Consider the following 26981-nt stretch of genomic DNA (forward strand, 5'->3'; position numbering starts at 1 on the left):
TTTGTGTTTCAAAATGGCCACACGTGCATTATTGGTATGTATAATACTGTCAAATAAAATCTTTATATTACATGAAGTTGTAAATGTAAACATATGACGGTAGTAGGTTTTCTCTCTCTCGACCAAATGTTGAAAGAACTAGCTTAAAATGTGATGAGCTGTTGCTACATACATTCCTTTCCTTTCCAAATAAATTTCCTAAATAACGTTACTTTAGACACCAAATAACTTTGGTTCTTTTCTTTTCTGGTATTATGAGATCTCCACATGTGCTTTCCGAAAAATTAAAAAAACAAGTCTTCACATTAGTGTTAAGTATTTTTTATGTAGTGCAGAGAATGTTGAACAAATCATGACGATGATCTTTGAGGGTGAATATATACATATATACAACATGTTCACATACAATACACAACCCCAACAATATGACATTTCGTAAAGTATAATTTCAAAGATGTCCTAAGAAACATTTAAAATTATATTTTTCATATAAACTGACAAACCTAGTAATTTGTTGAGCACTAAATAAACCCCATGATTAAGAAAAATAATAAATTGAAGGCAAGAGAGAACGCTGAAACAAATTGCAATCAAAGATTGTTCCATGAGTTTAAATTGTGACAAACTTCCCAATATTTTGTATGAAAAGGTTCTGAATTATACACATGATCTGAATTGTAATTTACTTTATTATCAAATCCATGTACTACTACATTCAGTGATAACATTTAAGTAATTGGTAACTAATGTGTCTTTGCTACATTACAATAAAAGTACTAACTGGTATTTTCTGGCATTACTGAAGGGAATCTGGCCAAGAAATTAACAACACTTAACTGGTCAATGCAAATGGTGCAACATGCATTGATGTAGAGTCTCACCCCCAAAATAAAACAATTGACTGACAAGGTACTATGTAAACTGACGCTAAAGAACTCTGTGCCTTAACATCTGTTGCATGATTTAGTTTTTAAAATCTGACTAGATCTCGAATTTTGTTTTGAAGTATGTGGAAAACAGTAATGGGAAATGTTTTGTCATGAAAATTAATACATGGCTTGAAAAATTTATTTTCCACAAACAGAACACTACAAATAAGTTGCAAATTTTCTGTCATGAAAATGAATAAATGGTTTTTAAAAATGTATTTTCCACAAACAGAACAAAACATATGAGTTGTAAATTTTCGGTCATGAAAATTGATGAATGGTTTGAATTTTCCAAAGTTGTTAGTTAAAACCTGAGCCGGTGTTTGGACTGGTGTTTGTGATGAATGTGTGGGTTGTGTTTTGGTGAACTTGCTTGGGGAACTGTTAGTGAATGTTAAAAACTGGGAGACTGTGCGGTTGTCTGAACTGGTGTTTGTGAGGTCTGCTGCGTGGGTTGTGTCTCAGTGAGGTTGCTGATTGAGTTGACAGGGTTGGTGGTTATGCCCATCGTCTGCCGAACTGCTGTTACACTGATTAAATCTCTCGGCACAGCTTCCTTTGCGAGTGCTTGCAACTCCTTGGAGACTCTTTCCTCTGTAAAATAAAAATAAGATATTAGATCAATGTTCAGGCCTTTCCCCAGGATTTTTTTAAGGCGCTTACATATTTAGCATCATTATAACACAAAAATCAAGCCAAAAGAAGTGGGGTAGTGAGTTGAAAACAGTTAAGTGTTTGTCTTCAATCCATCAAATCATGTTGGGGTTGTTTTTGTGTGAGGGGGGGGGCTTTTAAAAAAAAAAAAAAAAACCCCATCAATTCCCCACCCCCAACAACTTCATAATTTGCGTCATGTTGTTGTTGTTGATTTCAGCGTCGTGTTAAATGCTTGTTGTGATTTCTGCTTGTAAAATACCTAAGCTAAGAATGCTGACTTCACAGTATATTCCATTTATAAAAAAAACTACCAAAAAAACCCCAAAACGTTAATAAAATAAAATTTTACTTTAAAAAAAAAATCCAGCTAACTTATTAAATGTCATCTCACAGTTTAACAAATATATATCTAGCATTATCTAACAAATATGATTATTGTAAACTAATTCAGTGCAATTTGTATAAATACTGCATGCACATTTCCCGCGATCGCGATCTCAGTGCGTGCTCTCGACCATAGGTACAAAATTAACAAAAACAAAGGAAATAACGAAACTGCAGTTAGGTATTCATTGATGCAAACAACTATTGTTTTTCTACACATTTACATCAAGATTTACTCCTGTGTAATCGTATTGTTCATGTCCGCAACGATATCTCTTGACACGTGGGTGTCAGATGACTCTGAAGCGTGACGTATATTACGCCGAGAGCTTTCCTCAGTTCAGCCAACAAACGTTTTTCCTAACGTTCGCGAACTACTTGATTGGTGTCCGTCGTGTCCATTTGGTTTAACGTGAAGCGCACAAAACAGTGTAGCGAACGTTTTGTTTCCGCTCGGTCTGGCTGAACTCCGCCCTTGGAATAGCCGACATGTCGTTCGGCCCTGAACTGGCATGTGTATTCAAATTGACATGCATTGTCGGTTTGTTTTTATTACTTTGGTTCAAAGACTTTACAAAATTAAAATAGCAAGTTACATATCTTCCAGACATTGAATCGCCGTCACATTGCTGTCATACATGTCGAATGCATGCGTTAAAATTAAATAACCATGATTATTAAAATTAGCAAACATCATAAGGCATACGCTGTATTCTGGATAACACCGTTTCTCGTTACCGGTCGCCAGATCGCTATTATGCTAATTGAATATTTGGTATTATTATGTTTGAGGTGTCGAATAGATTATGTAACCGTTTGTTCACATCAGAAGATAGAACATGACGTTACGGATCACAGCTCCATTGTTTTGTATACATGTTACAAATTAAGCCGACACGGTCCTGCAGTTAAGGCGCTTACCAGACACGAAGGCGCTTACTTGGCTGGCTAAGGGAGCACGGGCCGTGTCGGCTTATCGCTCTAGGGAAACCCCTGATGTTTACTCACCAGTAATATGGTATGTGGTTACAAGAGCCTCTTAACAATACCAGAAGTCAAAGTTTGTTTTGTTTAAAGACACCACTAGAGTACATTGATTTATTAATCATTGGATGTCGGTAATTCTGGCAGTCTACAATTTTCCATTAGTAGCAAGGGATCTTTTATGTGCACCATCCCACAGACAGGATAGCACATACCACAGCCTTTGATATACCAGTAGTGGTGCACTGGCTGGAATGAGAAATAGCCCAATGGGGCCACCGACAGGGATCGATCCTATACCGACCGTGCATCAGGCGAGCGTTTTACCACTGGGCTACGTCCCACCCCCATTACCAGAAGTGATCACACTAAGCCCACAGCTAATGCTGATACAAAAAATGCCAGGTGTGTGGCACAAATGACCAGAAGAGAGAAGCACCTGTCACAGTAGGAGAGACAAGGACTGGGATGTCGAGATGGACAGCAAAAGACGTTGAAAGAGAAGCTCAAAGGAAACAAATATAAAATAAATCTTTTAAAAAAAAGTGCAGTGGTTACGCTATTGGCTTTACAGCTGGTAAATACTGGGTTCAAATCCCACAGTGAAAGCTTACAGCTTAACAGTATGGCACGGTATTTCACAAGAAATGCTGTTCTGTTTGAGTTACATTAATTTAAAATCAAGCAAACCATCAAATGTGGTGAATTGTTACATTTTAAAAATAAAAGTGCTACACTCCAAGTTGCCAGAGACGGAGAAAATACTGGAATACAAAGTCCCAAACCATAAAAGAAGCATTGCATTTCAATTATTCATATCATCATCATCATCTATATACTGTAAATCATAAAATATTAGCGATCTTAAAATTTACCAAAAACCCAAATAAATGACATATTAGCAATATAAATTTTAGCGCGGTCGTCATATCAGAAACCGGAAAAAGAAAACACTCAAGCTGTAGGATCAGGTTAAATAATACTTTTGGTCTATTTTAACGTTATGCAGCTTACAGACGGCTGAATTTTAGAAGTAAATTGCAGAATGTGCATGCTAACTAACTAGTGTTGTTTGCTATCCATTTTGGTTTAATCAGTAACGTGTAAGCATTTGTTGTGTATTGTTAATCAACGACAATTCAGTCACACAAACGTTTTTCGAGTCAATCTGTAGTGCGTCACAAAAATTAATATTAGTGTCTTGTATGACCTCGCTAAATTCGCATAAGTTTTATGCTCACTAACAATGCCTGATTTCCAGTGTGTTTGTGACGTCCTAATAAAAAAAATTCTTTCATCTGTGTCAATGCTATATTTAATGAATGTGCAGCAATGGTTAAATGGAGGACGTACTTAGCTGGGCCTCTTTTTCGGAGGGTCCGGGCAGCAGACCGAGGTGAGATGGCGGACAGGCACTGAGTCGTTCAAGCTGCGTCTGCTGCAGATCTTGGATCAGGCCGGCCGTCTGGTCCAACCTCTGCTGTAGTGGGTCGACCACTGCGTCTGAATCAGACAACACAATAAATAAAACTAACTGCTGTAGTGGGTCGACCACCACGTCTGAATCAGACAACACAATATATACAAAACTATTTGTTGTGCATCTCAATCAAACAACACAAAATAAACAAAAACAAAACTATCTGTTGTAGTGGATCGATTACCGTGTTTGAATCGGAACACATAAAACAGTGAATGGCAACAAAAAGGGGAGTATTTTAATACATGTACATACTTTTTTCATATATAATTAATTCAGTACATAGACTGCCAAAATGTAAAAAACCCCAGATAATTTTACTGTGAAGAATAATTTTCCATGGTGCAAAGTTTTTATTAACGGAAACATTTTTGGTCTGCCATTTTAGACACAATACAAATGTTACAATACATCACTGCATCAGTGATAATAAAGTGCAGAATTATGCTCTGTTCAAATTTACAAGCATGAAACACACCTTTTGATACATCTCTTGTATCTTCCTTGGATGAAACCTGAAATAAAAATAAAACTACTATTACATCTGCAATATTTTAATTATACGAAACACCTACTGTAATTTGTGTAAACATAGTTTATTAAGTAAAACGAGAATTCCACAGATTAAATGTCTTGCTCATTATAAAGTGTTCTACGAATAAAGAAATAATCTGTGATATAACATTCGGGATTAATCTACTTCTTAAAACAAATAATTTTTAAAATGTGAAAACTTTATGTTGGAGCTAAATGTAAATAGAGATAACTAGTTAATAACGTCAGATATCGGCTTTATCCAATGAAGGTAAGAATAGGAGGCTCTACCGAGCGGAACTTCTCATTCGGCCTGAACAGGATAAAGCTGATATCCGACGTCATTAACTAGTTATTATCTTTATCCTGCAGACCATAAACTGTAAGGGGAAAAGCTATTATTTCTGTTATTTCAGCTACATTGTACGATGACCTAGAGGTCAAATGAGTGATTTTGTAATGTAACTAAATTTTCAAGCAAAAAGAAATCAATCAGTCAATATAAACTGACAACCATGTATTACTAACTAATTCTCAGACTCCGAGTTAACCATTTAAAACCTGTGATCCTCTTTTAACCAGACAACCGTAACATAATGGATACCGTAAAGGGAAATATGATCACAGGAAAAATTTAATTCCTCGTAAAAATAATACGGTAGTGATTTCTCTAAAAATTAGGCCAATACTTTTGGGGCATTTTCACCATTTTCGGGGGATTTGTTTTTCATTAGAAATACCAAAAAATTAATTAAAATAAACATTAATGTAATTTATATGCTTGCTTTAATAAATGAATGGAAAAAGATATAAAAGGCATATTTTATTAATTAATAATACCTTTTTGGGTGTTTTTATAAAGGCAGTTTTAGAATTAATTACTGAAAAAGGCTTGTTTAATCTCAGGGCATGATTGTTAATTAACAGTACCAATGAGTTTTATTTACATTTTGTATGATATCACTAGTAATTTGGAAGGCCCTACATGTAAAATATACAGAGTATATGTGCAGTCAGTTTTCCTTGATCTCAGAGTTGCCAATCCCAAAATATTAGCACGCGAAAATATTTCCCTTTATGGTAATACCATGATTAGACTTTCTCTACAGTGTTGTTAATGGACATAAATACACATCCTTTACAAACAGGAGTGCTACTAAACTAGTTACTAATAACTAAGTAAGAATAGTAGTTTTCCTGAAATAACTCAAAAGTCTCAATAAAGGAACAAATCATAAACATAACTACTAAAGAAAAAAAATGAAATAAACCAACTGTTTTATCTTTCTCTTGAGTTTTCTTTTCTTCTTCCAAAAGTTTTCTCTGTAATATAAAAAAAGTCATTAATTGTTGAACAAAACAAAGAAAATCAGTGATTTTTAGTGGATTGGAAGATGAATACATGTTTAGATCAAACACAATGTAATCATCTGAAACTTGGAATTAAATTAATGATTTGGACACTAACTTATTGACAATGAGTTATACGAGTTATGGCCTTTGTTATACCAGTTGTGGAGCACAAGCTGGAACACAATGGGCCTATCAAAAATGATTGTTTGTACTTACATAAAATGCACCTTTTACTAGAGCTATTATAAAGAAAAAACCCACTTACTTGTGCTATAACTTGCTTTGATTTAGAATGCTCTCCCCTTGTCAGAATATCCAACAGGTTGTCCACCATTTTTATGGCATAGTCGTCAGCATCTTTAACAAAATGCGACACACTAGAAAATACAAACACATTTCATTAAGAATACAAAGATAAAGAGTAGTAGATAAAAATGTATAAATACTAAATAAAGAAAATCTAATACTGTAATATGTTTTCATTTCAATTATTGTTATGCTTATATCCCATTAGGGGCAGTGAGAAATGGTTAAGGAAAGAAAAGTTTGTTTTGTTTACCGACACCACTAGAGCACATTGATTTATTAATCATCGGCTATTGGATGTCAAACATTTGGTAATATTTAAATATAGTCTTAGAGAAGAAATATGCTACATTTTTCCATTAGTAACAAGGGATGTTTTATATGCACCAGCACATACCATTGCTAAGAATACCAGCATAGCACATTTTTCTGCATGGAATATATTAATTTGTTGTCTTTCCTTGTAATTTCCTGTTATCTACACAGTAAATAAAATATTGTGGAAAATTGTCAGTTTATTATGATAACAACAATGGATACTTTTCATAGAATTTGTTCATATTATTAGCTATGTTCAAGGTTTTATATTTTCGAGGCTGCTTACTTACACCTGAAACCCTGGAAAATGTCAGGTTTTTCTCTATAAATAGATTATGTCTAAACCAGATTTTTAATGTTCCAACCTTTTGGCATACTGAATTCCTGTCTCATCACCGTACGCTGACAACAGAATGTCTGATTCCTCTTTGCTAACATTGGCGAAGGAAGCATCGTACTGTGGAGCATAGCTGCTGAATGGACCATAGTTGAGATATGTCACTGAAATTACATTTTAAAAAAACAAACCTAGTAAGTGACTGTAAATGATGTTTTCACTTTATGCATACTAGTTGAGATATATCACTAAAATGACATTTTAAAAAAAGCATTCTGAGAGTACTGTTGAAGCAATACATGTCCTCCACCGGGCCCAACAAATTATCATATCTTCTAAGTACATAATAAAGTTATTAAAAAAAAAATTTAGCTCACTATTTTGAGGCATTACTAAAAAAAAGTCTGGAAACAAATGGGTAAATCATCATAAAAGTCAAGCTTTATTTGTAACAATACATAATAAAACTGTAAACAAATCTTATTCCGGGACAGACAGACAGAGAGACAAAGACAAAATCTACAGCCCCCCACCAGTTGGACCGAAAGGGGACTAGTAGCATAAAGAATTGTAAATTTAATGCTGTTTGCATTTTATGGATACTGATGATGAATTAAGATGCTTATTTTACAAAATAATTAAGGAAAACTGGATGGGATGATTTTATTCTTGAATATGACAAGTCATTTTACTGTACATAATAAACAATCCATGTAAACTATTCACTTTTAACAGGACATTATTATTAAAAATGAAGATTTTCTTTTCTAGTTGTAAACTGTAAAGACATTTAAGTGATTACTATAGTTTGGTTTTGTAGGACTGAGAGGAAGATTACAATAAACTAACTTTAAAAAAACTAAAATTCCACAAATATCAACTGATATTTACAATAGGTAAATCTGTCGTGTAAATCAAATCAATTTAATGAAATTAATAAACAAAACCATGATACTGTATATATCCAATCTGAGTATAACAAAATTTAATTTGAACTGCAGTAATGTTTATTTAATGCATATTTTATCCTAAATGTTTGAAATAAATATAGACGTATGGAACAATTTCGAATTCGTGTTTACCTAAAGACACCTTGTTTCTCTTATCTTCCTTGAAGCCAGCTAGAGACCCAGAACCCATCGTTACTTTGCCGGTCAACTCTCCTAGTGACACAATCTTCTCCGTTTCACTCACTAAATGGCAAACATGACATAGAAAAGATAGTTTATTTGTAATTTGTAACCAAACTAGACAGTGAAAACCAAATAATTAGCAAAATAACACACAAAAAAGTGTCATTGAAAAAAAAAAGATAATGTTTTCAAAATAAATAAATATTGTCACTAAAATGATAAGTAAAGTCCTGTATTTTTATGAATATATTACAATTGTTGTTCATTTTGGTAGAATATACCATGGATGATAAATTTGCAATTATACCTTTATAAATTCTACTAAAATGAAAAGCATTTCTTATAATTACAAAAACATAACAAAAATAGTTTAAAATATACATTAATCAATTCTTTCATTCTTATCATAAATTTTCATGATGTAATTTTCTCTATTTTATAGAAAGTTTCTCAGTCTTATAAGATAACATTCAGTTTTAATGACATCATCCAGTCAGAATCAAGTAAATTGTATCACAACAGAAAGTTTGTTATTACATGAAACAATTTATATGTAAACTGTTTTAATGCATATGTTATAAGATGTCTTGCAATAATATGTTTTGTCAAAAGCAAGGCTAAAAATAACAAAACCAACCTAGTCCATCATTGTCTGGGTTTAATATCGACATTGTAGTCGATCCATCATTTCTTCTGTTTAAGAAACCAAACTGAAATAAAAATAGCATTTTCCTTCATACATAAAAGACATTTTTTATTATAATACTGGTAATCATAAAAACATTAGCAATCTTAACATTTATCAAAAATTTACAAGATGTATACTCAAGTATGCTGTTAGTACTTATGAGTTAAGCATAGATCATCAGGTTTACATTTCTTCTTATGACATTAGACTGTTTAAATTAAATAGGCTTAGGTATATGTATTTCATATCAAAGTAACACTGTCTGTCAGCTAGGTTTTATTTTTCCCTATTTCTAAAACTAATTTGATTAACATGTTAACATTTTTAACACCTATTTTGGGCTGTCAAAGCAGAACAAAGATGACAGTGTAAATCACTAATATTAGAATTATTTTATCCACACTAAACTCCGTATTTGATTATTCTTTTGTTAATCTGTTTTTTATTATCTGCAGATTTAAAACAACTAAGAAAGAGTCATTTAAAACTCACTGGGACAGGTGATGTTCTTCATCACAGGCGAGTTATTTCTGCTTTAATTATATTTTGATTAATCTTTTCCTTTTCTTAATACATCAAGCTGATATTATTGACAAAAAACACTTTTAGTGAAGGTTTTATGGGGTAAAGCTAGCATTTTCCAACACTAAGATATTAAGTAAAAAAATATGTCTTCTAAGAGTACTGCTAAAACAATAGTCCTTTACAGAGCCCAACAAATTCCCATATCTCCATGGTTCAAGGTCCATAACTCTGTCAAAAATATGTCTTCTAAGAGTACTGCTAAAACAATACAGTCCTTTACAGAGCCCAACAAATTCCCATATCTCCATGGTTCAAGGTCCATAACTCTGTCAAAAATATGTCTTCTAAGAGTACTGCTAAAACAATAGTCCTTTACAGAGCCCAACAAATTCCCATATCTCCATGGTTCAAGGTCCATAATTCTGTCAAAAATATGTCTTCTAAGAGTATTGCTAAAACAATACAGTCCTTTCCAGAGCCCAACAAATTCTCATATCTCCATGGTTCAAGGTCCAATTCCCATATTTCCATGGTTCAAGGTCCATAACTCTGTCAAAAATGGGCAAATTTCCATAAACATTAAATCTGATATGTAACTCTACATGATAAATCTATACACAAAACTTCAGCTCAATATCTTAAGATAATTATAATATAAAAAAAAGTGCCAAAAACTATATGTGGGACAGACAGATAGATGGAAAGAAATGTTTTATTTAACGATGCAGTCAACACATTTTATTTATGGTTATATGGCGTCAGACATATGGTTATGGACAGACAGATGGAGACAAAATCTAGTCCTCTGCAGTTAGGACTGGTAGTGGAATAATAAACAGCTGACTATATGAAACAGCCTTAGTATGTTCTTACGTGGCACTGTGGTTTTCTCAGAGTCAGCTCCTCCTTCGCCTCCTTGGCTGCAGCCTGCGCCTGCGCCAAGATTTCATCAGCCGTCAGATTGTCAGGCACGGCCTCAAACCGACTTAGACTGTGCATAAAAATAACAAAATAATAAACATAAGTATGTTTTCATGATTTTTTTCATGCTGTTATTTCTTTTACTACTATAACTACAATAACAACAATAATAAAAGAAAATTACAGCCTACTATATTTGGATTGTTTTTTCTTTTACCGAATACTTAATCTGACCTCTTAACCTATGGCACTTCCCCCTATTAAAGTGGACTAGTCTGAAAATCCCAACAGCTGATTGGCCAATATAAGAGGGGAAAAGTGTCCTAAGTTAAGGGGTCAGGCTAAGTGAATGTGTACGTAAAGCCCTATGACCTGACCTGCTACGTTAAAAGTGTCCTAAGTTAAGGGGTCAGGCTAAGTGAATGTGTACGTAAAGCCCTATGACCTGACCTGCTACGTTAAAAGTGTCCTAAGTTAAGGGGTCAGGCTAAGTGAATGTGTACGTAAAGCCCTATGACCTGACCTGCTACGTTAAAAGTGTCCTAAGTTAAGGGGTCAGGCTAAGTGAATGTGTACGTAAAGCCCTATGACCTGACCTGCTACGTTAAAAGTGTCCTAAGTTAAGGGGTCAGGCTAAGTGAATGTGTACGTAAAGCCCTATGACCTGACCTGCTACGTTAAAAGTGTCCTAAGTTAAGGGGTCAGGCTAAGTGAATGTGTACGTAAAGCCCTATGACCTGACCTGCTACGTTAAAAGTGTCCTAAGTTAAGGGGTCAGGCTAAGTGAATGTGTACGTAAAGCCCTATGACCTGACCTGCTACGTTAAAAGTGTCCTAAGTTAAGGGGTCAGGCTAAGTGAATGTGTACGTAAAGCCCTATGACCTGACCTGCTACGTTAAAAGTGAATGTGTACGTAAAGCCCTATGACCTGACCTGCTACGTTAAAAGTGAATGTGTACGTAAAGCCCTATGACCTGACCTGCTACGTTAAAAGTGAATGTGTACGTAAAGCCCTATGACCTGACCTGCTACGTTAAAAGTGCCCCTGCCCACTACCAACCCTGGTTGGGCTGCTGATGCTCTCTTACAATTGCCAGCATGGGCGGTCCCTCCTCCCACCCACCCCAAAACCTTTCCTGTCCTGGACGGAGGAGCTTGTGTTAACTGACACCTGTGCCCACGATAGGCGTGCACCACAATAGCTTGCTCTGAATGCACATGTTAAGCCCTTGGACCTGACCTGACCTGACCTAAGTTAAAAGGAAATTAATATTTAGCATGTAGAATATAGAAACCTATTCATTACGACCACTGTACCTATTTTTAGTCTATACTAAAAGGGAAATGATATTTTAGCATGTAGAATATAGAAACCTATCCGTTACGACCGCTGTACCTATTTTTAATCTATACTAAAAGGGAAATGATATTTTAGCATGTAGAATATAGAAACCTATCCGTTACGACCGCTGTACCTATTTTTAATCTATACTAAAAGGGAAATGATATTTTAGCATGTAGAATATAGAAACCTATCCGTTACGACCGCTGTACCTATTTTTAATCTATACTAAAAGGGAAATGATATTTTAGCATGTAGAATATAGAAACCTATCCGTTACGACCACTGTACCTATTTTTAATCTATACTAAAAAAGAAATATTTTAGTGTAACCAGGGGTAGTTTTGCAATTACCGTATATCGCTGTGTATTAGCCGACTCCATGCATTAGCCGACCCCCTAGTTTCACCCTCCAAATCGGCTTTAAAATTATAGACCTTGTATATAAGCCGACCCCCCTATATAAAACTAACCAAGTCAGATGTCTGTGTGGTCTACAAAATGACAAAGTACATCTGCTTTCAAACGTCATTTGTCACAGCAAACTTATCCGGAAGCAGTAGCCGATTTCTGTTTATAGAAACGGTGTCCGGTTAATTTATTTCTCGTAAAATATAAGTACCAAGATAGCGAAATATACCTAAACATTCTTGATTGCAGCCACACGTTAAAAACACAGTGACTGTTTGCATTGTTGATTGTGCTAATCGGTCTTTTCATTACTACATGTAGTCGGCTATACCCTACCATACCCAACCACCCGTGTCGATTAATCCCAAGCCGACAAACAAAACAAATGAAGCTGGAACAATTAACGTGTTCACCGGTTTAGTAAGCAGTTTTGTAATGACACGTGACCTGCGAAGTTTTCCGAAATTGTTTTGATCGGTCACCATTTATTGTTGTTTAAACAGATAAATATTACTAAATAACTTTTAAACACCAACATTTATTAAAGATGAACATATATATACAATTTTAATATCTTTTATTTGTAATAGCTTGTGTTAAAATGCAATATTGAACCTTTATGAAAGCGGAAATGCAGAGCACAATAATGACAATAGATCGAGTCAAGCCGTGACGTCACTATTCTAACTTTACATTTCCAATAAAATGTTGACTCCTTAGATAAGCCGACCCCAGCCTTTGACTTGATAAATTTTGTATCAAAAAGTCGGCTAATACACAGCGATATACGGTAATGATAACTACCGCATATGAATATTATATTAATACCTATTGTTAATATTTATATATCCTACATTTATTTCAGTTACACTTTTAATAGTGTCACGACAGGTTGCATAATTCTTTTATCAGTTGTCTATCAGTTGGTTAGCTGTGTTGTGTTTTATGCAGTTGGATGTGAGATCAGGGCACGTAAAGTTAGTGACAGTTATGCTTGACTGAACACTCTGACACATGACAGGTAGCAATGCATGCTGGTAAAAATGCGATCTTTTTCCCCACCAAAAATAACCACACCTTGGCATTTCCATCTTTTTCTTGAGACGTCGAAATGTAAATGTAGAGCTACATCAAGTGAAAACAAAACTGTAGATCTTAACAGACTGCAAAGTCGTTAATTGTTTATATATATATATGTAATTTATTGTTTATATATATATATATGTAATTTATTTGTTTATATATATATATATATATACAAGTGCTGTGTTTGGTACAAGCTGAACAAGATGTTCTGGTGAGAAAATTGTATTGTTTTTTTATGTGTGCACGCGACGACGCGTAAATTGTACTTTTTATATATTGTCTCGCATCCATATGTGTTACACACTAAATGTTAAGGATGCTTTGTTTTTATGTATTTTAGGTTTTTCCCTATGGTTTTTATTCTCTTGAATAAAAATGGCTGAACCTACGCCAAGGTGTTGTTGTTAACATTACTTCAACCACTGTACCTATTTTTAATCTATACTAAAAGGGAAATGATATTTTAGCATGTAGAATATAGAAAACTATCCGTTAAAACCACTGTACCTATTTTTAATCTATACTAAAAAGGAAATGATATTTTAGCATGTAGAATATAGAAACTATCCGTTACAACCACTGTACCTATTTGTAATCTATACTAAAAGGGAAATGATATTTTAGCATGTAGAATATAGAAAACCATCCGTTACAACCACTGTACCAATTTTTAGCCTTCTGCAGTCTCTTGAGCTCCTTCATCCTCTGCTCCTCCTCGTCTATGATGGCCACCATCTCGGCGGGGGCAGCTACGTTGTCGTCCACCCCTAGCTCCTCGTTAGTGACACTGCCCATGAACGGCAACATCTTCTTCATGTTCATCAGCTTCTCCTGTTAACAACACAGAAAACCGGCATCAGATTCCCTTTTCATATTTCAGAAATACTTAACTTGACCTCTGAACTATGGGACTCACCCCCCCCCCCCCCCCACCCCACACACACATATCAATGGACTAATCTTAACATTACAACATCCGGTTGGCTAGAATCTTGCAGGATACCCATGGTATCCATAGGTTAAGTACAGGTTAAGTACAAAAAGAAAATACAGGTTAAAATTATGAAACTGAAAAACATAGGTGACCAGGTTTTACATATAATTAACTTGGGCAAAGTATGTATTTTTAATGCAATATTTATTTTTTGGGGTTCAATAAGAGAGACATTTCTGAGTTTGCTGTTTTTCTTAAAGCCGCACACCCTAGTTCCATCCAGCGAAAATAAATTATAATTTGGTTAATCTACACTTAGATCACGTTTTTATCAAATGGAGTGAAAAAGCAGGTTTTATATCGATAAATACCATGGGAATCCCCATGTCCCAATTGCTTGAAATAATTTTGAAAGTTTGTATTCTGATGTCACCGGTAGATGTCGCTCGAAGCACAACAATGCCTACGTCACGACAAATTTCACAGACTTGGGGTGCGTTCTTTTCACCTCTCCTGGACATGTTCCAACTGTTCTGTCCTGGTTGTATCCCCTCTCCAGATATTGTAGGACTTAGCAAAATTATTGGTTTTAAGGGTTTGTAACGTTCTGTATTGAGATACTTACTTGTCTGAACTTTATTGTTACTGAAAATGTTCACGAACTGTGAAGAAAAATCTCACAAATGAACAACAACAAATCGGATGTTGACTGCGCGAACCGTGCACGAGAAAACAAACCGAACCAAAATGATAACGGTCACGTGGTATACCAACGTCTGTGACATTGAAATGGAAACATCCCGTCTAAAAATAGATTAGACCTTGTCTGCTGAACGGATTTTTCTCAAACGTGCGTCCGTTTTTCAGAAATACGAAAAAAGCATTTTGTGGTATTACAAACACCAGGATTACCAGGATTACCCCAAAACACTTCAGGTGAATGGAAATGTATATTCTAAATAATAAACGGTAAGTAAAGTGCAATTTTATTTGTGAAAAAATGGGTTTAATAGCGAAAAACAATGCCGTAATGGTTAACAACTAGCCGTAACTAGGGTGTGTCCCTTTAATATATGTTGTTTCTGACTAAAATTACATATATTGTTTCTTATTTAGAATATCAGTGTCTGTACATTTAATGTGTTTCTGATCATCCTAAAAATTGTGGTAGTTCAAACTTAATTCCTAAGATATATTTTTTTTTTTCAAATTAGTGGGCTGTAAAATCCAGTTTTAGACAGTTACAAACAACAGGTTGAATCTAAATATTTCTAAAAATAAATTTTGCATCAATATTTTTTATATGTTGTTTTTAACAAGAATCCAGTTAAATATAAACTGACGATCAAAAGAAAGTATACCAATTATCTTTTCAAAGTATTAAAAACAACACTTAACACAAGTTGATGCAAATGTTATATTTTGAAAGTATAATAATTTGGCTATAAATAAACACGAGTACACTCAATAAAACCCATAAAATGATAATATCACAGTTCACAACAGCACTAGGGGTGAAATGTACGATTTCATAAAGGACCACTCATAACGAAGGTGAATAAATTTGACCACAAAGAACATGTTTCAATAGCGTGTATGTCCACCATGTGCAAGTATGCAAGCATGGACCTGACGTCGGACAGATTTCCGTCAATGACAATAAGGTCTGTCCGCTGTTCGCTACATATACCGCCCCAAACCATCACAGATCCACAACCAAACGGTTCAGTCTCCTGAACACAGCATGGAGCTGTTCTCTCTCCTGCACGTCGGTATATCAGAGTCCTGCCATCAGCTCTGAATAACTGGAACCTTCTCTCATCAGAAAAGAGTACACGTTGCCAGTTCCGATGTTGCCAAAGTTGAAACTGACGTGCCCAACGTAAACGTCGAAGTCAGTGTTGCCTCGTCAATGTCATCCCTCTGAATGGTCGATATGCCCTGTTACCATGCTGTCGTAGTCGACGACGTACAGTGTGACGACTGATGACATGACCAAGGCCAGTCGCTGCAGATGACGTCATAGTGAGGAATCTGTTACGTAAGTGTAAGATGCGGAGATGGTGGTCCTCGTAGGCTGTTGTGACGCAGGGTCTTCCACTTCATACTCTGTCTGCAGTCCTGCCAGTCACCCTGTAATGCTGTATCAACCTGGTGATCGTCAATTTTGTGTAATTCAGGATTCTTGCCACATGGGCATAACTCGCACCCAAATGCACCATACCAATAGCTCTCTCTCTTTCTTCAGCAGTTAGCCGTGCCATGTTCTCTGGTGTTTTACTGTTGACTGAGGCATGTTCTAAGCAATGGCACCCTTTTTTACACCCGTATGTGCACGAGTATCATGTTTCTCGTGCAGTATAAATTTGATGAATAAACTCATTTTGCATGTGCGGCATCGCCCAAACACAGCAATGTGTGACTATTCGTCATTGATTGCACTATAACGAACAATACTGGAACCTATCTAACCTTCCATGAACGTGTATTGTGTTTATTAATAATAAAAATAATTGGTATACCTTCTTTTGATCGTTAGTTTATATATCATGGGCTGATTTTGGCAGATTCCATTGAAGAATAAATCAGGCCTGACTATACCATTAAAAAAATACAATAAACATTTTTGTACCTTGCTCATCAGCTTGAGACCGGAATGCAGCAGTTTCTTCGCCTCCTTGTAATAAATAGTCTCGGGTCTATTGTACGTCACAGCATTATTGCACATTGTTACAAAATCTTTCTGAAACAAGAAAACAAAGTTCACTTGATGGAAAGAGAACACTCTAAAACCTTTTACCTATAGGACAAAGAATAAGCTAATCATCCTATTTGACTGTATCAGCAACATATTATTTTGATACCATACTGATTTTAATATTATGATGTGTTGTATTACCATATCAACAAAATAAGCTAATATATGGATAAAAGCAAAGACATTATTTTGTGCATGTATGTTACAATGATTTATTTACATCTTAAAACACATCAACCTGGACTTGCTCACAGTGATTTGGGGATAATTAAAAACAAGAAAATGTATTAAAAAGATTGGTGAATGTGCAGTATTGGAAGGAAGCACGATCTTACTTTGAAGTCCATAACACCACTAAACTCCTCATTTTCTATTTTATGGTTCAGAGTACTGAAATCCATGGCATAATGGATGATACTCGAGTAGCCTGGAGCAATTGCATCAGTGACTGGGAATGCAAAGAAGCCATTGACATCTTTCCTGGAAATATAAAGAATGCAATTTATTGTATGCACACTAGCTACAGATTACAAGTATAATCTTGAAAAGACAGACTTTCAGCTCATCGAAGGACCACCACTTTTACAACATACATTACTTAGGGCCTTGCAAATCTCAATCTTTTATCAAATTGAAAATGGAAAATTTGAACACTTTCTAATATCTTGGGGGAACTAACATAGCGTTCCAAATTATAAGAAGGTTACATGTCACTCATGATTTCATTCCTTTTGACGATCATAAATAACGGTATGCTGGTATAAATATTTTAATTTGTAAGTACTAGATTTCCCATATACGGTATACAGTGGACTCTGTCTAAACCGGATCTCTGCCTAAACCGGTCCATTTCTAAAGCCCCGTCCAACTATCGCTTATCTCTTAGGTATAAATCTCTGTCTAATCCGTAATCTGTCTACTCCGGACTCTGGTTCAAAAATCAAGAACAAAAGAACCATTCATGTATTAATTACCTCTTTCTACACCAGATTGGGATTTGACTGAACGACGGGCTGCTTAATTAGTTAAACAATGATAGTCAATTGCCAAGTAAACAGGATGTCGTCGCATGATCAAATACAAAATGTAATCGCACTCGTGTGAAAAAAAGAAAGAAAGAAATTTTTATTTAACGACGCACTCAACACATTTTATTTACGGTTATATGGCGTCAGACATATGGTTAAGGACCACACAGATTTTGAGAGGAAACCCGCTGTCGCCACTACATGGGCTACTCTTCCGATTGGCAGCAAGGGATCTTTTATTTGCGCTTCCCACAGGCAGGATAGCACAAACCATGGCCTTTGTTGAACCAGTTATGGATCACTGGTCGGTGCAAGTGGTTTACACCTACCCATTGAGCCTTGCGGAGCACTCACTCAGGGTTTGGAGTCGATATCTGGATTAAAAATCCCATGCCTCGACTGGGATCCGAACCCAGTACCTACCAGCCTGTAGACCGATGGCCTGCCACGACGCCACCGAGGCCGGTCGCACTCGTGTGAAGTTTACTCTTATTGCGATAGGCCGTTAGATCAATCGGATTAATATTAGTGTGTGTGTGTGTGTGTGTGTATTTTGTGTTGTCTTATTTCATTTATAATGGCGAAGCGACCCAAAAAACGGCAACGTATCAAACGTTCGTTAGAAACTAAAGTCAAATTAATACAAGAATTTGATTCAAATCCAGTCAAAAAAGAAAGATTTAGCACAATTTTTTTAATTTGTACGTGAAATTTAACCTAGTACAAATATTAGAATGACCAGAAACACGTTTAAAGTTCTGCCACTAATATTTAATATGTAATTACAATCGTTAAAAAGTCTCTGTTAGTCGATAACATCTTAAAAATTGCAGCAAACTCAGGAATATCCCTTTAAGTATATTTTTTATGTCTGTGAAATAATCGATTGCAAGTTTGGCTTGTATGACTGTGTTTTCCAACCACCCATGGGTTCAAAGGTCATTGTTGCTCGCGAGTTGTCGATCATTCAAGAACCATAACTCTGGATGAACTCTGTCTAAACCGGTCCTCTATGTAAACCGGACTATTTCGATGGTTCGAAGTGAGTCCGGTTTAGACAGAGTCCACTGTACAATAATTGTTTCAATTTAGTTTGTTCGACAGTCAATATACCACAACATAAAAAAATTCTGTATTGTTTGTACCTCAGAACCTCAGGGAAGATTAGCTTTTGCTAACTGTGTTACCCTCACTAAATAAAGAATTTATTATTATTATTATTATTATTATTATTATTAATCCACAAAAATTTTATTGAATCTTCACGACAATCTCAAATCGAATTGAATATACAAACAGGAGTGGCTATGTGTAGAAACAACACTTACTTCTGCAAGGTCCTGTGTAAGTAGTGCAGACACTCTCGGAGTGCAGCACCATGGTCTCCCTCCTGGGTGTTGTAGATATTCGGGACATCTTTAATGACGTCCACCGTTTCTGTTGGCTCTCCAACATCCATTGACTCTTCTTCTTTGTCGACGACGGGCTCAAGAGCGGGAACCTTCGCAGGTGGCTCGTCAGGCTGTGTGTTTTCACTCTCTTCCGGTTCGGCATGCTTCGACTTGCGTTTGCTGCTGCCACTTTCCTACAAAATGTAAGTCAAATATTTTAATCACAATGTCACGAATGTGTATTAACACTGATATTTCAAATTAATTACATAATTAATCAAACTAATCACATAATTCTTTACCAACTATTTTATGCACAAGTTATAAGGGTATGAAAGTTTCTATGCCTATGATAAAGATTTTCTTCATTGTGGATTTATAATAAAGATATTAAAAAACCCTAAATGTCACGTCTATGACAATTTTAAAAATATTTTGGTGGGAAAAAATCCTTATAACGTCTCCTGGTGTAGTGTACATGTCTAAATTTTGCATATTTTAAAATATAGTTTCTGTGTAAATTTAATGCTTTTTATTTTCATAGTAGTTGACCAAATACCATGAAATGCCCCATTAACATTTTACCAACCATTTACATAGTGTGCCCTACTATACTCCGAATGAGTGTTATTACTGTAAATGTATGCCCTATTTATTGTGTCATGAATTATAACCTGAACGGAATATAAAACAAACAAGTTAAGATTTAATCATGTTTCTCTGGCTTCATTCAGAACTGGGGTGGGACGTAGCCCAGTGGTAAATGCTCGCCTGATCCGCATCCATCTAGGATCGATGCCCTCTGGTTGTACCATTGGGAAATTTCTTGTTCTAGCTAGTGCACCATGACTGGTAAAGCAAAGACTGTGGTAATTGTTATTCTGTCTGTGGGATGGTGCATATAAAAGATTGCTACTAATAGAAAAATGTAGCAGGTTTTCTCTCTAAGACAATTACAAAATGTCTGACATCCAATAGTCGATAATTAAAAAAAAATCAATGTGCTCTAGTGGGGTCATTAAACAATACAAACTTTAACTTTATTTTAGAACCTTACTATCAAAGTAGCAATTGTTACCAAGTTCAATTGGTGCTGATTTAGGATCAAAGTCCATTTTTAGCTGGTCACTGGCAATCAATGCTACCTATTACATATTACATGTATAGTTAGACTTGTAGTAGATAAGAGGAAATATTCTAAATGTAAATAATACTAGAATAGTTTATTCTATTTCATCTTTGGACCCTGAATGATTGTTCTTGAAACAGCCAGTCACTAATTATGTTGCAGAACTAGATAACACTACCATGAGTTCCTGTGAGAGACTGTTTTATAGTATGAGTGTGTTGCCAAGCAAACATGTACATCGTGAATGAAAGTGATTGATGTACAATCAAAAGCACACGAGTTGTACAGGGCTCGAACTTAAGAATTTATCTCCCACAGCAATTTTAAAAATAATTGCCATGGGTGAAACGGCTCACTTACGGCAATTTTGATCCTGCCTGTGGCAAGATTTTTTAAAAGTAACATTTGCAGCAAATAAACATGTCTGAAAGGTTATTTTCTTGTATGTAGATATTTCAAATGTGCAACTGTTAAATATTGGCAGTTAATGTACACCATTGTTGAGGAGCTTTACTGATGGCACAAAAATGCTGTTGGTGATTCTCTCTACCTACGGCAATTTATATCCCAATGACGGCAATTGCCGTCGATGCCTTCATTAAGTTCGAGCCCTATTGTAATATAAACTGTTTCTTGCGGGAAGAAGTATCGTAATCTTTTATAATTTATTATTTTTATTATTACAATATATGTCACGGAACAATTACTTTTAACATTTAAGTAAACAAGACAAGGAAATGCAAAGACGTCATTCCATGTTCACCTGACTTAGCTGATCAATAAACCTTTGCATTCACTGCTAAGCAAAAGTATTTAAACATGCGTCTTGTTAAATGATGCTACTAACTTTAATTATAAGAAACGACTCCAAGCATATTTCAATTTCAGTTTATGTAAGTATGAATCAAAAGTACAATATACCGGTATACACTTTTTATACAATGCACATATACAGGGGTATGCATTCATACACTGTGCCACCATCAATCTTCTGATACAATGTAAGGTCTAAAAAACATATGTGTGTTTCAGGTTTCATCCTTGAAACATATGTGTGTTTCAGGTTTCATCCTTGAAACATGTGTGTTTCAGGTTTCATCCTTGAACAAAATAGGTTAGGTAGGTAGGATTTTTTTTTTTTTTTTTTTTTAAATTGAATCAAACTGAAAAACAGTAATCAGCCGAGGTGTTCCAAATCTAGTTTGCCGATTGCAAAAAATCATGGATTATGATTTTTAAAAAACATTTTAAAAATAATTTGTTTGCTTCAAAAAATGTCAGGGTCGCTACATAAAATAAGGGTAGGTCGGGAAACTGGAAACACACATATATTATTTTTAGGCCTAATAAATACTTTCCAAAGAATGGACATATAATGATGTCCACATATGTTCAAGTACTTTAAATTAAATATGTAGCTTAAAAATTTGGCAATAAAACTATTTTTCTCAACGGGCACATTTCGTTGAATATTTTGGTTTAATTTATGTTCCACTTACTTCTGAATGTCTGTGACAGTGATAACGTTCCACTTACTTCTGCATGTCTGTGACAGTGATAATGTTCCACTTACTTCTGAATGTCTGTGACAGTGATAACGTTCCACTTACTTCTGCATGTCTGTGACAGTGATAATGTTCCACTTACTTCTGAATGTCTGTGACAGTGATAATGTTCCACTTACTTCTGAATGTCTGTGACAGTGATAATGTTCCACTTACTTCTGCATGTCTGTGACAGTGATAATGTTCCACTTACTTCTGAATGTCTGTGACAGTGATAACGTTCCACTTACTTCTGCATGTCTGTGACAGTGATAATGTTCCACTTACTTCTGAATGTCTGTGACAGTGATAATGTTCCACTTACTTCTGAATGTCTGTGACAGTGATAATGTTCCACTTACTTCTGAATGTCTGTGACAGTGATAATGTTCCACTTACTTCTGAATGTCTGTGACAGTGATAATGTTCCACTTACTTCTGAATGTCTGTGACAGTGATAATGTTCCACTTACTTCTGAATGTCTGTGACAGTGATAATAATGTTCCACTTACTTCTGAATGTCTGTGACAGTGATAATGTTCCACTTACTTCTGAATGTCTGTGAGAGGGATAATAACGTTCCACTTACTTCTGAATGTCTGTGACAGTGATAATGTTCCACTTACTTCTGAATGTCTGTGACAGTGATAACGTTCCACTTACTTCTGCATGTCTGTGACAGTGATAATGTTCCACTTACTTCTGAATGTCTGTGACAGTGATAATGTTCCACTTACTTCTGAATGTCCGTGACAGTGATAATGTTCCACTTAATTCTGAATGTCTGTGAGAGGGATAATAACGTTCCACTTACTTCTGAATGTCTGTGACAGTGATAACGTTCCACTTACTTCTGCATGTCTGTGACAGTGATAATGTTCCACTTACTTCTGAATGTCTGTGAGAGGGATAATGTTCCACTTAATTCTGAATGTCTGTGAGAGGGATAATAACGTTCCACTTACTTCTGAATGTCTGTGACAGTGATAATGTTCCACTTACTTCTGCATGTCTGTGACAGTGATAATGTTCCACTTACTTCTGCATGTCTGTGACAGTGATAACGTTCCACTTACTTCTGCATGTCTGTGACAGTGATAATGTTCCACTTACTTCTGCATGTCTGTGACAGTGATAATGTTCCACTTACTTCTGAATGTCTGTGACAGTGATAATGTTCCACTTACTTCTGAATGTCTGTGACAGTGATAATGTTCCACTTACTTCTGAATGTCTGTGACAGTGATAATGTTCCACTTACTTCTGCATGTCTGTGACAGTGATAATGTTCCACTTACTTCTGAATGTCTGTGACAGTGATAATGTTCCACTTACTTCTGCATGTCTGTGACAGTGATAATGTTCCACTTACTTCTGAATGTCTGTGACAGTGATAATGTTCCACTTACTTCTGAATGTCTGTGACAGTGATAATGTTCCACTTACTTCTGAATGTCTGTGACAGTGATAATGTTCCACTTACTTCTGAATGTCTGTGACAGTGATAATGTTCCACTTACTTCTGAATGTCTGTGAGAGGGATAATGTTCCACTTAATTCTGAATGTCTGTGAGAGGGATAATAACGTTCCACTTACTTCTGAATGTCTGTGACAGTGATAATAACGTTCCACTTACTTCTGAATGTCTGTGACAGTGATAATAACGTTCCACTTACTTCTGAATGTCTGTGTCGTTCCTTGTCTTTGTCTTTCTTCTTTTTCTTCTTCTTGTGATGTTTGTGTTTACGTTCTTCGTGTGGGGAATGGCTGTATATATCCTTTATAGTTTCTGACTGGGCTCCGCCAACTTTCAACACAAGTTTCAAAGCAGGTGGCTTGTCAGACTTCTCTTTTGTGTATATTGGCTCTTTCTGGATTTCTGAAGGAAAACAGTAATATTACAAATACTATACGATAATATTGTACCAATATTACAAGTGAAACCTAACTCGCCTTTAATCAAGTAAAGTGTTTTGATTTTACTTAATAAAAACTCTGGAGCTCTGATCCTACTCATTGTGTATTTTCTTTTGTATGATCCCTTTAGTGCAAGCAGTGATAGAAATAAGCAAAACCTTTAATGTAATTACAGCTAAAAATCTACTTGTCCGTCAATATTTCCACTTGTCATAGGCGTCAGAAGCAGGGGTTGGGGGTGGCATGGGTACACAGGCCCACTTTTGTAATATTTACTAACAAAATTGCAAGAATTTGAGTGAATTTACAGTGTTTTCACTGGTCCATTTTAGGGGGACGTTGCTGCCCCCATCCTTAAGTGTTTTGCAACCCCCTTTGACATTCTGCCACCCGCCCCTTTATTTTTCTATTCCCCTCTTTATTTTTTCGTATTCTACTATATTTTACAGCACCCAGCTCCTCTATTTCAGAATGCATATTTTTTTAACATACTGAAAAAAAGAAAACAAGCTGCAGTATACAGAAACGCAACAGACGAAAATGTCAGTAGCTTATGACAGTCAGTGTTATATATAATTTAACAGTATTTTTAACAGCCTCTATTGTGTCCCATACCAGTATCCATTCATCTGTTTGATATACACAACAAATGTTTTATTGTATTTGAGCAATAAAAACATTTAATTTTTATTATTTAGGCAATCTCTGACTGAATAATATTCCAGTCAATTTTGTGTAGGCCTATATACATAAATACTGATGTGTTTCTTCCTGCAGTGTGTATTAGTGTGTATATGTTAAATATATGTTATTAGCTAACTTGAAAATTATCAGTGTAATGGTATTTAACGTCAGATTATTGTTGTATTAAAGGGAAACGGAGCACAAGCAGCTCGACCATGGTCGGTAGAGGGCGAGGGTTGGTTTTGGTGCTCTTGAATTTGCAAATGTCTTGTAGGATTAAGGCCAATTAGAAAATGTTGAGTACTTTTTTAAAGGTAATTTCCAAGTATTTCATGTTTTATGGCTAACATGAAGGCCTAGATTCAATTTTGATGATATGACACATCAGTGACAAAAATGATGCAATACCTTATGCAATACCTTTTGCCGAAAAGGTTTCAGGATTACACATATAAGTGGCTGCACGTGTTGGCGGTGATTCGTGTTGATACAATTTTATGAACCTTTTGTTTTTCATATATATGTTCATTATTAAAGGAACTGATCATAGTTCTGAGGTACACGTACCTTTACTGTTACTAAGGTTATAATAAGCAACTGCCAAAAATATTTAACATATACATCTAGTCAATACCCCGAGTCAGTATGGTACCTTTGACTCCTCTTGTGTGCTAGAATTTGATTCCGGGTCGTTTCACCCTAAAACCATTTCGAACTCTATGTTGTTTCGCCCTTAGTCCTATTCACCCAGGGTTGGTTCACCCTAAATCTCAATCATACCTCATCATTTCGCCTCCAAAATAAATATATTTATTATAGTTTTTTCTTCTGTTTATTCATTACCAAATATTAGGTAATTTTCTGTCTTTGGATATTAATGCATTATCAGCTGTTTATTTTCTGTCAGCTGAAGCTTTTGAACCTCAGTTGGGTATGTAGTATATTTAATTTTAAAAAACAGTAGAAAATCGTTCTTTTAAAATATCAGTTTTTAAGTTCCAGATGCCAGGAAAATGCATTTTAGGCTTTCAGAGATTTCAACTTTTCTGGGGGAAGCATGCCTCTGGAAGCAACTTCATATCCAAAACTTGGCAAAAGGCCCCGGCAAAAACCTGGTCGAACCCTCTCACTCGAAATGCTGGCTACGGGCCTGCCCTGCCTAACCGGTATCAGGTCGTTTCACCCTTATTCCCGATCGCCCTGTGAATGATGTATATGTTATTATGTGCAATAACGGGCCCGATGTATTTTATATTAATAAGTACAAAGACTAGCCTACACAATGATATTGTCGATAGGACATATTAGTTATAAAGTGATTGGCCTCTGTAATATCCATTGATGTGTCATGTTTACATCTATGCTTAAGAAGATTTATGATGAAATATTAAAAGGTCCATTTGCTTCAGTTTACATTAAAAAAAAAGTCATAAAAAAATATGTTTTAAAAAATGCTTGTTGTATGCTATATATGGTATTGTTGTTCTCATTATTAAAATAATGCATATTTTGTTATTAAAATGTTTTAAAATAATGCGTGTTTTGTGCTTTTTTAAAAAGATTTTGTGAGAATATACTCGTTTTGGGTACAAACTAAGAGTTCCCCTTAGAAAATCACATACAGATGTAATCATTATTTTGTTATAATAATATACCTAATTTTGCATACTAGTACCAGTGTACCACCCCCAATACAATAGGGGCGAAACGACTCATAATGGAGGACGAAATGACTCATTCTAAGGACGAAATGATTCGGGGCGAACGGGAATAAGGGCGAAATGACTCTGGTTCGAATAGGAATAAGGGCGAAACGACCCGGATTCGCCTAACCTAACCGTAGAAATATTTGTAAACTTTGTTAGTGGGGAAGGGATATAAGGAAGTCTTGCCTCCTAGTTCATCGAGAACAACCTCGACATAACGTACGCCGATGTTTACCTTGATGAACAAGCATTATCCGAATTTGCATTAGCCACGGAAATACATTTTACGGAATTTGGAAACTAAATTTCAATATTGCTTATAAATATTTCGCAAGTAAGCATACTACCTTCAGTATCAGGTTGCGATCTCTTTTCTGATTTATGTTTTTTGTGTTTCTTTCCCATTTTATATGAAAACAACAATATAAATCAAGATTTGTTTCTTTGTTAATTCAACCGGAAGTCAGTTCGCGTCTCTTTCATGCTCTTCCGGAAGTCC

The 26981-nt window shown here is 35.4% G+C and overlaps 1 protein-coding gene across 1 annotated transcript; it reads right to left on the reverse strand.

Annotated features, from left to right (window-relative positions):
- Nucleotides 1-305: 305 nt before the first annotated feature.
- Nucleotides 306-26963, reverse strand: LOC121388683 (bromodomain-containing protein 7-like). Its single transcript, XM_041520134.1, has 15 exons — nt 26830-26963; nt 23852-24054; nt 19438-19694; nt 17417-17561; nt 16956-17066; nt 14054-14220; nt 10502-10619; nt 9053-9125; nt 8365-8475; nt 7311-7446; nt 6587-6698; nt 6244-6291; nt 4913-4949; nt 4308-4457; nt 306-1523 (listed from the first exon to the last, which is right to left on the reverse strand). The coding sequence occupies exons 1-15, from the start codon at nt 26885-26887 to the stop codon at nt 1324-1326; spliced, it is 1926 nt and encodes a 641-aa protein (XP_041376068.1). The 5' UTR covers nt 26888-26963; the 3' UTR covers nt 306-1323.
- Nucleotides 26964-26981: the final 18 nt, after the last annotated feature.

Source organism: Gigantopelta aegis, chromosome 14 (genome assembly GCF_016097555.1).
Source record: "Gigantopelta aegis isolate Gae_Host chromosome 14, Gae_host_genome, whole genome shotgun sequence".
Taxonomy (NCBI): Eukaryota; Metazoa; Mollusca; class Gastropoda; order Neomphalida; family Peltospiridae; genus Gigantopelta; species Gigantopelta aegis.